Source organism: Pagrus major, chromosome 22, assembly GCF_040436345.1.
Source record: "Pagrus major chromosome 22, Pma_NU_1.0".
Taxonomy (NCBI): Eukaryota; Metazoa; Chordata; class Actinopteri; order Spariformes; family Sparidae; genus Pagrus; species Pagrus major.
Genome location: NC_133236.1, coordinates 7640721 through 7652400, shown reverse-complemented (window position 1 = coordinate 7652400; position 11680 = coordinate 7640721). Strand labels below are relative to the sequence as shown.

At 40.5% G+C, this 11680-nt stretch overlaps 1 protein-coding gene across 2 annotated transcripts; it reads left to right on the top strand.

Annotated features, from left to right (window-relative positions):
* Window positions 1-10786, top strand: slc35d3 (solute carrier family 35 member D3). Of its 2 annotated transcripts, XM_073493315.1 has the most exons (5): window positions 1-225; window positions 4560-4770; window positions 8943-9100; window positions 10040-10514; window positions 10593-10786. In XM_073493315.1, the coding sequence occupies exons 1-5, from the start codon at window positions 1-3 to the stop codon at window positions 10784-10786; spliced, it is 1263 nt and encodes a 420-aa protein (XP_073349416.1). The 2 variants fall into 2 exon arrangements, with proteins under 2 accessions (XP_073349416.1, XP_073349415.1); XM_073493314.1 differs by having other exon boundaries at window positions 10040-10786.
* Window positions 10787-11680: the final 894 nt, after the last annotated feature.

Sequence of the window (11680 nt, the reverse complement as noted above, 5' to 3'; positions counted from 1 at the left end):
ATGGACGTGTTCAAGAGCCGGATGTTGGGGATTTCCGTGGCCGTTGCGCACGGCGTTTTCTCCGGCTCCCTCAACATCTTGCTCAAGTTCCTCATCAGTAATTATCACTTCAACTTCCTGACGCTCATCCAGCTCCTGACCAGCAGCACCGCGGCGCTCACTCTGGAGACCCTCAGGCGGTGCGGAAAGATCCAGATCCCGGCGTTCAGCGTGCAGCTGTCCAAGGTAAAAAGTGACCGGAGCAGGGACCTTTCTGTGGATGTTTATCTCTGCAAATGATCATAGTACAAGGCTGAAATTATAACAACATACTTGAAACTGATAGAGGTCCATCTTCAGAAGTGTAGCTGGTCGAGTTCTGTCATTAAAATGATGCGATACCAAAATAAAAAAGAATCTCCTTAAATGTTGTACTTAATATGCTTAAATTTGGTTAAAAAAGACAAATAAAAACCTTCAGCGGCTTCATTTTTCTTTTTTAATAAAAAAAATCATAGTTAAAGTAGTTGGGGCCTGTTGGATTTATTCTCAAATTAAAGGAGCACTGTGTAGCTTTGGGGAAGGAATTCAAACTGATACTCAAACTTTTAATATTTACAATATTAATGAGGTAATAATACAGACTCAGAAATACGTATTTGTTCCATGACTGAAAAAACAAGCTGTTCTCAGAGGAAAATAAGATCCCTGTTGATATGATCCCTGCTAAATTTCTTAAAGAGGTCTTACCAGTATTTCCCCCCTACTCATGAAGCTTCCTAGTACTAAGAGTTGCTCCTAGTGATGATATTAGCCCTTAAAGGTGCACTATGTAGTTTTTGAAAATAAAAATTAAAAAATCAGAAATTGAATATTTGAGTGAAACAGTGAATAAACAAGCTGTTCTCAGAGGAAAATAAGGTCCTACAACACTGTTTGAAGCTAGAAAGGTGGCAGGGTCCGCCAAATACAAACAAAGTAAGACAGTATGAAATTGTGTTGTCCTTTAAGGTCAGTTTGTTTATTCAATTTATTCAGTCATGAAAACAAAGACGGTTTGTTCTCCAAAACTACAGAGTGCACCTTTAAATTTGATCTGAAAGACAAACATAAACCTGCATCAGCTTAGTTTTTCTTGTTAGACAACATTCACAGGATTGTCCTGTCCTCTGCTTGATTGTCTGCTGCGGCCCCTCTGTGTGAATCAGTCCATAACAGCGCTATAAGATTGTTTCTCAAGGCGTGTAAAAATATGCACCAAAGTTATCTGTAGCGAGAGACGCTGGTTGGGAACCATGTGAGGCTCGCTGGGAGATATGTAGAGCCTAGTTATGGAACAGGTGACTTGATATGGAAGAAAGGCCTTGGCCAAGACGTGTGTGTATTGTTCTGTGATTTCTTAATAATGAATGACATCTGTATGTTCAGAGAGTTTGTGCTGATGATTTATGGACTTTAGGATGATAATATGTGAATATGGCACTGAGAATTGTGTTTTATATAATTGAACTATAAAGCAAAGATCTTCATGAGCTCAGTTAAGATCTGGTATTTTACCACCTATGTTTGAAACTGGACAGTGTGTCAGTCTGGAGGAAGACAGGCGGATTGTTCTGTGTGCTGTTTGGCTGATACAGGAAACAAGTTCCATTTTGTTTTCTTCTGCCCTTTTTATTCCGATCTGTGCAGAATTGTGTTCAGTTACATAAAAACAGATATTGATGCAGGAATATTAAGCTGGCTGTTTACATGTGAAACATTTATACTGGCATGGGAGGTGAGAATAAAGCTCTTTATCAAGATGAACTTTAGATTTGTAGAATTTAGTTTCACTGTACAATTCATTTGAAATTTCTGATTTCATATATGTGATGTTTTTCTTGTTTTCCCTGGTGATACAGTATTTTGTAATTTAATTTATTTTATGTATTTATTTTTGCTGATATGTGTCAAACTGGACAATGACACACGTTTGGTATTAGTCTTATAATCCCTCTCTGTAAAAATCCAGATATTTTCATACCTGGGCAGTCGATTCTTTTTTTGGCTTTAAAATGCCACTGAGCAGCTTTCATAGGAATGAATGTGTCAGGCTGTAATATAACATCCTTGGCCCCAGCCCCTCCCGTTCCAAAGCTCCCGTGGTAGTGGTGTAAGCACCAACTCTCCCCTGGTGCTCCAACACACCGTCCAGTCTGCAGGCTACACAGCTAACTGAGCTATTGTACATACGTATGTGTATGCAGGCAACCAGAAGATGTCCATTCATTCCTATGGGAATCTCCCTGATATCCAATGTGCCTGCAAAACTTCTCCCCTCTGAACTACGGACACCAGTCACATACATGTGTGGAAACGAGACGTTAGTTTCCAAAGTAGAGGAGGAACAGTGGAAAACAAAGAGGAAGGAGAAGTAATTTCCAAATACTGAATGACAGTGAGTTAATGAAATGCTACAGTTTAGATGGTGCAGGGAGAATGTTTGTGGTCAATCTCATTAGAGACACACTCACATCTCCAACACAACACGGTAACACTATAGTGGTGTAGTCTGTAGTCCTAAAACCTGGAAATCTGTTAGCATTTTTGCACATCCAGTTCCCTCGTCTCAAAGTCTGTGAGTTTTATGAATTAGTGTTCAGTTAAATGCCTGAAATAAGGTCTGTGGTTACCACAGACTGAAGATATTTTTATGTTTTGTTCTATGACATAAAATACATCATTAACTGTCCCACAATTTAATTATAAAGCCTACAAGACTCATCTACTCACTAGTCTGTCTTTACAGGCCCACTGTAGTTACAAACTATTCTAACTCTAACTTTACAACTTGTACATTGATCAGTTTATGGAAAACATGTATAGTAATTGTTTAGTGAGGCGCTTAGTGGTGGTGACGTTAAAGTCGGTGACCGTGATGTAGCCTGTTTAACATTAGCTTTACTTCTAGAGATTTCATTTATGCTTCGAATATCACGAAAGTGCTGTTCATTGGTGAAGATTATCTCGCCTAACGAAAAGTGTAAGTATCATAAACTTGTGTTTGTCATTATTTTCTGTAATAATCCAATCCAATGTGATGTGCGCTTCGGTTTGCTTTGCACAGAAATGGCCGGTAGAAATGTCCCTCAGAGGGATACTTTTTACTTTGATAGGAGAGAATATGTGGACTCCAGCCACCTCTGAAAGACTCTGGCTCCAAATGAAGTCATTTTTGGACTAAAGTCAGCCAAAACTTTAAAATGTGCAGAACAGAAAAAAAACATTGTGAGTACAGTCAACAAGCTATTCATTCTGCGACAGTGAGCTGAACGAAAGACTTAAAAATATCATTCCACACAGTTTATTCACAGTCAGATACAACAGATGATCGAGCGTATGTCCTGAAAGTGTCGCCTCTGGCTATACATCTGCCACATCATCCTCAATCAGATCTCTTCACACAACTAGCATGCTGGATAAGCATGAATTGGTCTTAGAGCTGCAGTAGCCTGTCGCAAACTGACGTGATGGACAAGAGAAAATTGTGACCTGCTGGATGAAAAATGAAGTGAACAACAAATTCATTGTAATTCTTCTCCAGGAGACCACGACTGTGTGAACACAATTTAATGGCAATCATTGTAATTTCACTCTGGATCAAAGAGTTAAAAATGACCATCAGGATGAAGATAAAGTAGGCTACTACTGCTGTTGCTTCATAAAAATGTATGAAGATTTTCTCAAAAATAGCATTGAGGTTGAATCAACATAGATCTCTGAAGTGATTCAAGCTCCTTGGTGAATCAAGGTCCTGAAGAATTGAATCAGTCCTAGTGGTAGCAGGTAGCTACAGCTTGGTTATGGAATCTCCACAATGAAGTTGACATTAAAGAGGCAGATTAACCTCACATTAACCTTCTTTTGGAAAACAGACCAATGAAACTTTTTCTTTCAACTTGCTTGTTTAATGGAATTTGATCCCGCTTACTGTAAAATGCTGTCCTGTTCTGATTTCACAAAAGAAAACACAGGTCTGTTTGAAACTAATGTAAACTCATGAGATTTAAAGCCACAGTATGTCTTTTCTGCCACTCGGGGATAATGTGTTAAAGTCTTTTTTTCATGTTATGTTTAGTCACATTTGCAGACTTCCTTCGTCATTCTTTGACGTGTCATTTGATGTTTCTACTGAAGTTCTAACAACAGACATCCAAATGAAACGCACTGTTAGAGTAAAATTGCAATTCATCTGGTTTGAACATAGTGAAAATAGTATATAAGGATATTTGAATGTGGCACTTTTTTTTAAAAGTATGCATTAGAGCCTCACAAAGTCACAATGTATTTGTATCTACGTTTGTTACTCACATTGCAGGGACACAGCGACACTATGGGGACGTATCTCCCATATGGGGGGGATGAGTCCCCATAGAAGCCTGAAGCTGGTCCCCACAAGGTGAATCAATAAATCTTACTGTTTAAACTTGTTTTGGGCTAGATTACGGGCTGCAGTCATTAACATCGGGGTAAGCAGCCATAGAGCGACTATAAGATAACACAACCCCCTCTTAAGTGTGTGTGCCTTTTTCTCTGTGCAGGAGTTTGCCTCAGTGTGTATCCTCTCCACGCTGCAGTCCACTCTCACTCTGTGGTCTCTGCGTGGCCTCAGCCTGCCCATGTACGTCGTGTTCAAACGCTGCCTGCCGCTCTTCACACTCAGCATCGGAGTGTGTGTGCTGAGGAATGGTGTCCCGTCCATCGGCGTGGTGACCGCTGTGGTCATCACCACCGCTGGAGCTGCACTGGCTGGTAAAAACAACACATCCACATGTAGAGCACACACTCCCATGACACTGTCTTTCCACAGTTTTTCTGTGATAGCTCTGCAGCATGAAATGACTTAGCTTTCCAAAAATTGTCACTATTTTTGTACTGTTGTGATTTAGCTTTGCACCGTCAGATGAAAATGGACAGTTTATTGAAAAATGGATCATAATTGATGGAGCAGAACCAGAGATTTGTCACATTCTCTTCCTTGTCAAAACCTAATTCCTACACAGTGTTTGGTAACGTTACTTTTAAAAGTAACTCATTACGTTACTGCGTTACATACTGAGAAAATGTACCTGTACCTTTGAACGTATTGACTCTACCGTCATGTTGTAGCCTTCTTTATGGCCTACAATCAGTAACTCTGCAGTCTAATAATAGGAATGACAAATGCAATATAACATTTACAGCTCTAACAATCTGACAGTTAACTGTGCAGAGGCATACAGTGTTAGACACAGCTGTTTCAATGAAAACAACACAACACAGGCTCTTATAACCGAGTATATGATGTCTAAAAATTGAACTAATGAACCCGTGAACTATGAGTGCTTACATAGAAACTATAAAAGCACAAATACAATGAAAGTGAAGGACTTTTTTTTTTCAAAACACATTCCTTCATACAAACAGTTAAACTTGCATTTCACCGCTATGTTGTTTTTGTCCAAAAATAAAAATAATGTGAATATTTCCACCTTCTGCTGGCACGCAGCCGCCAGCTGAGCAGCAAGAGACAAACAGAAACAGAGCAAATTCTTCAGGGATTTTATTTTATTTTTGTGGCGACACCGGAAAGGAAAAGACAGCAACTTGTCCAGTAACGGATTAATTTTTATGAGAAAAGTAACTATATAATGGATTACTTGAATTGCAGGACTAATGCGTTGCGTTAGAAACAAGTATTGTAAGAAAAAAGTATTCGAAGTACTCTATTGGATTACTTTGTAACAAGTTACCCACAACACTGTTCCTACATAACCCACAATGCAACCCAGCTGCAGACAGAAGGGTTACAGATTTGGCTTAGTTATGCCAGGAGCGGCTAATGTAGCGTGTAGCCTCAAGTAGAGATGAGGAGCAGTGACAGAGGTCTGGTCAGCTCGCTTCTTTCTAACTTCACACAAATAGATTTTCATTTTCAAACGTGTCCCTTGAGTCAGGACGTATCTGTGGTTTGCAGAAGCGTTTACTGCTAACATCATATTAGCATATAGACTGGGCTGAAATGAACAGCTTCTCCTCGTATGTGAAGCAGCTTAACCGTCGCAGTAAATTCTGGTCCTGTAAAAATCCTTGAATCATCTCTCCCAGCAGTAAATTTCTCTCTTTCATTACTGTTAATGATCCTGAAGTCACAAACAGAAAACCTACAGATAATTCATTTCCTGAATCAATATCCACAGCCACTGCTCTCAGTGTTTCTCAGGCAGGAGGGGGGTCGAAAATATGAAGTGTGAAATGTGCAGAATATGAATCTAATAGACATATTCATCATTCTGGGTTTAATCTTGGTGATAATCGCCTTTTCTCTATCTTCTACACATCTTTTGCGGATTAATCAAGTGGGATAATGTAATTTTGTCAACATGTAATATGTTCTTGTTAGTAGATAAATTCTGTTGGCTTGGGCTCTTTTTCTGCAGATGAATTCCCGAAAAGAAAAATATAAAATATCTCCAGACTAATTTAATGTTATATATAAATGTTATTCCTGTTTTCTTTTTGATTGTGAACTCGTCACTTGCAGCTTGGTTAGGTTTAGGTGAGAAAAAACGCCACCTTTGCTAGTAAACGATGTTTTAATACACACAAAAGAAGGATTTTGTTTAGATTTTGAGCACAAATGTGTTTAAATCTGTGTCAGTGAGCACTTCTCCTTTGACAACATATTCCATCCACTTGGCAGGTGTGACATATCAAGATGCTGATTAAACAGCATGATTAGTGCGCAGGTGTGTTTGGACTGTTCACAATGCAGTTTTATCACACAACACAATGCCACAGATGCCGCAAGTTTCATGGGAGCATGAAGTCTGCATGTTGACTGCAGGAATGTTTGTGTGCATTAAAAAGAAGTCTTACATCTTGTTCAAACTTCAAAAATGGGAGAAACAATCAGTCTTTTTTTATATATATATTTATATAGCCCAAAATCACACATCACTTAGCCTTAGTGGCCAAAAAACACCTCCTGAGAGGGGGTAGAAAAACAAAAAAACCCCCACAAGTGTTGCGTTTATATTTTTGTTGGGTGTACCTGGTTAGGTTTTGGAAAAAAAATTGTGGTTTGTGTTAAAATAACTAAGTTACTTATGGAACGTCAGTTAACACAGTGGAACAACATACATTACTTACATTACTAAAGCCCCTTTCACACATACAGTGTAACTGTGGATTTATCCAGAGTTTACCCGTAGGAGTGGACATGTTGACAATGTGTAATCGTCTGCGTTAGTGCTGGTTTAATCAGTTGTAACACATACTGAAATGTACATCGGGACATGCAAAAATAGCGTTTGAACTGTTCTGACATCTGCTCATAATATTTCCCTGCTCGTTCTCTCACGCTGCTGCTGGACACAGATCCAAAATGCTGCAGCTTTCTTTCTAGGATCTTCTTGAAGGCAGTGTAGCTGCTTCATACTCTTCTCTGCTTGCCCGTATTTTACTTTCCACTCTTTCTTTGATATTGCAGATACATTTTTTATATAAATGTAAAAACAGTCATCATTACTGAGCAGTCCATAGCCTCCTACCCGGGTGCCGTCCCTCGCCCAAACCATACAGAGTATTTCCAATATCTGCGAACATATCTGACATGAACGATCTCCTGTTGTGTATCCTGATCTGACTCTCTGGATATTGTCCGGTGGTCATATGTGAAAGGGGCTAAAGGGAAAATAACTCACTGTTGACTTATGGTTTCACACGGGAACAGAACAGCTGTCTCCTGGGTGATATGCTGCGCTCCAGTTAAAGTCAGAGTGTCAAAATTTCCTGGTTGTAATTTCCAACTTCTAAGTGTTCCAGGTGCACGGCCCTAAAGGTTAAAAAGAACCTTGGCTGAGTAAAACAAAATGTCTCTTTGGTAAGTGTTCACACAAGAGGAGGGAACAGACGCCAAATACATTTTATTTCACACCCTTTATACCTGGAAACATATTTAAATACTCCATTCATTCGCCTAATAGGAATATTGTTGTCTATAAATACATGATACCCCCACCTCTGTTGTGTTGTTGCTGCATATAAATAAATGTCTGTCGTGTCTTTATGGGATCAATCATGGTTATAAAACTGAAGTACACGGTACACATTATTGAAAACATGAGCCAATCTCATCTGATGATGTTTATTGTCTGACTGAGCAGATCTACAATGCTCATGTATGACAAGTCATTAAAATTATTGATTCTGATTGATTTTATGCAGCATTTTAATCAGATTGCACATAAAACACGAGTGAACATCTTTCATTTTTACTGCCTTTGATTTCAGTGGAAAGTTGCTGTCCCTCGAGAATCAAAATGTGAATGTTTTTATTGTATAAACATTTTTAAAATGTTTGCAAATGACAGTTTAATCCAAATGGGAGCTCAGTTTGAATCTAAGCTTTTGTTTTACCTACTTTGAATGTCACACGCACGTTTGGTCAAGATTTTTGTCTATTTTTGGTGAGAGCAGCTGTTTTCTGTGGCTTTCCCAGTTTCAATGCAAGTTTCCAGCCTACACACAGACTCACACAGGATTAACTCTCCGTCTCGTCCTCCTCCTGCTCCATTTTATGACTTCTTTCATCATCTCTTCCTCATATTTCCCACCTTAAAACGCCCACACTCCTCCTCTCTGTCTGTCCTCTTCTATTTTTATTATTCCCTGTTTTGAGAAGACTGATACCAGAGAACAGATCAGATGTAAAGGTCCAATACGTGTACTAATGAAGCCAACTCGACCCTCAGAGCAGGCCACTCCCTCCAGTATGAGTTGGATTTTATTTGACATGGATTTTAACATATTTGTGCCTAAAATCTAACTAACTAACTAACTAACTAACTAACTAACTAACTAACTAACTAACTAACTAAAACTAAATATTACAGAAACATTTGTTCATTTTGCATCCTCACGATTTGAACGTTTCTCCTCAGGTGCTGGTGATCTCACTGGCGATCCCTTCGGTTATGTCACCGGCGTGTTGGCGGTCATCATCCACGCCTCTTACCTGGTCCTGATCCAGAAGAGCAGTCTGGACAGCGAGTATGGGCCGCTCACAGCGCAGTACGCCATCGCCATCATGGCCTCACCGGTGAGGACTGTCTGCACTGATTCCCTCTGAGAAGTTTGCAATAAAGTTTTGCTTCTTTGATTTCTGTTTTTGCTCGTCTTTGCTCCTCTTTGCCTTTTTTCTGTTGTTTTCTTCCATTATTACATTTTCCCTTACTGCCCTTTTTGTTTCTTTCTTTGACTTCACATCTCTTTTACTTCCACATATTGGTCTCTCTTTCTTTTTTGTTATTGCTTCCTTTTCTTCTCTTTCATTATCTCTTTTCCTCTTCTGTCTCCTTTATTTCCTTTCAAATTCTTCTTTTTCTGTTTTCAGTTCCTTTCCTCCTCTTTTAACTTCTCTTTTGCTGTCTTTGTCTTTTTCTTTTTGGTCCTCTAAATCTCACACTGTTTTTTGCCTTTACTCCATTTCTATTCAGTTTCTCTCCTTTTGCTTCCTTTCATCTTTTCTCTTCCTCCTTTATCTGATTCATTGCTGCCTCTCATGATCGTCTCTTTAACTTTACCTCTTGTGTCTCTTTTCACCTACCTTTCTTTCTCTATCTCCACTCAGTTTTATTTAATTACTGTCTTTCTTTAACTGTCGTGGCCTTTTTAATCACACTGTATCTCTCAGTTTTATATCCATCTCTTCAATATTTTTCTTCTTTTCTTTTTATACATCCATGTCTTCGTCTTACCGGCTGTTTTCTCTGTCCTCCGTCTGATCACTGTTTGTGTCTCCACCTCTTCTGTTGCTGTCTTTCATAATTCACTTTTCTTCCTCTTGTTTTTAATTTGTGCTTTTTTCATCTTTCTCTACGTCCTGTCCTTGTTCTTTTCTGTTCTGTCCACTTCTTTTCTTCTCTCTCTGATTCTCTTTGCTTTTTCTCCTCTTTGTCTCTTTCTCTTCCTCCTCTCTTCTCCTCCGTCCTCTTGTTTTGTCTCGACCTTTCTCACATTTTCTTGTTGTCTCTCTCAGGTGCTTCTGGTGTGCTCCCTCATCTCCATGGACACCATCAGCATGTGGTCGTACGAGGGCTGGAAGGACCCCCACATCACGTGCATCTTCGTCCTCTGCGTCTTCATCGGCTGCGCCATGAACTTCACCACGCTGCACTGCACCTACATCAACTCCGCCGTCACCACCAGCTTCGTCGGCGTGGTCAAGAGCATCGCCACCATCACAGTCGGCATGCTAGCCTTCACCGACGTTGCGCCGACTGGGCTGTTCATCGGCGGTGTGGTGGTCAACACCGTCGGCTCCATCACCTACTGTGTGGTGAAATACTTTGAGATGAAGAAAAAGAGCTTGTACGAGGACCTGGAGGAGGCTGGGAAGGATGGTGCGCTACCTGGGGAGCCGTACCGAGAGAAACCACCGCTGAGCAGCGATGGACCTGCAGATGGTGATGGATCTGATCCTGGAAATCCAGAGCCGGAGGGAGTGCTGAGCGGTGACGGGAAGGAGGCAGCGCCAGCTGGATTGGCTAATGGAGAGGTGTGGACAGGAGATGAGAAACACGGAGACAGAGATTCAGGCGTGAAATCCTGCGTCATGACAGAAAAGGAGGCTCTGGAGATGCAGAGGGAGCACCTCCAAAAGGAGAACACCACCCCTGGTCAGTCGGTTAGTGACAGCTATGTCGGGGTGTGGAGGTCCATCAGACATCTGCAGTTTATGAAGAAAGACCCTTTGATTGACAACATGGAGCAGCAGAGTCCGTAAGGGTGGGACAGAGACCTGAACTGACTTTAGAAAACAAAACTGGAATGAATTAGAGGATAAAAAACATGAACATGCTGAAGAAACGAGAGCAGAAGAAAAAATAAAGACGAAAGCTCTGTTTCCACCGGGGATCTCTTTCATTAGCGTTGGCGGTGCTGGACAAATGCTTGTTGGAAACACTGCTGTTGTTTCTGTGATACCTCAATGAAAGCCCACGCTGCAGTGCTAAAAGTTCAGTTTCATCACTCAAGGCTTTGAATGCAACAAACAGCCTTGCAGTTTTGTTGAAAGCAGGAAACAGAAAGTCATTTTCTTTGTTCATGACGAGGGTAAAAGAGGTTCCTGGTGGAGAGAAGTGGATGAAGAGTTTTGGGTGAAGCTGCCTGTCGGTGATAAATTCTGCCTCTTGTCTCTTTCAGCTCCGTGGCGTCTGGCGGGGACCAGGCTAACCACGGTGTAGCATGATTTGGTTTTGGTTTGCATCCCCCACTGATTAGCCAGCCTCTCAAACAACAGGTCTTGTAAAAAAAAGAAATAAATACATTTAAAAAAAATTGCATTGGATTGCATCCAATCAGGGAACAGCAAACAAACAGCAGACCACTGAAAGTTTCTTTTTGTCACGTTGTCACCTGGGTGAATTCTTGTTTTCCGACTGGCTGGACGGATGAAGATGTGGATCAGATCAAGGTTATTCACTTGTAAAAGCATGCTCTGGCCACAAAATGCTAACTACTCTATGGCTGTGTCACACTGGGGTTGTTTGTTTGAGTATGAATGAGTCTGATTGTGTCTGTTTGTACCCTGCAGGGTCACTGTTACACTTGTTTCCTGCTGGTTTACTGCACCCGTTTTGATGTATGAAGAGAAATTGAGTGAAAAAATAATAATGTG

Excerpts from the sequence above, each read along its gene's own strand:
- slc35d3 (XM_073493314.1), top strand. The coding sequence starts at position 1 with ATGGACGTGTTCAAGAGCCGGATGTTGGGGATTTCCGTGGCCGTTGCG. Across the intron at positions 226-4,559 it reads TCAGCGTGCAGCTGTCCAAG|GAGTTTGCCTCAGTGTGTAT; the intron begins GTAAAAAGTGAC and ends TTCTCTGTGCAG. Across the intron at positions 9,101-10,039 it reads TCGCCATCATGGCCTCACCG|GTGCTTCTGGTGTGCTCCCT; the intron begins GTGAGGACTGTC and ends TGTCTCTCTCAG.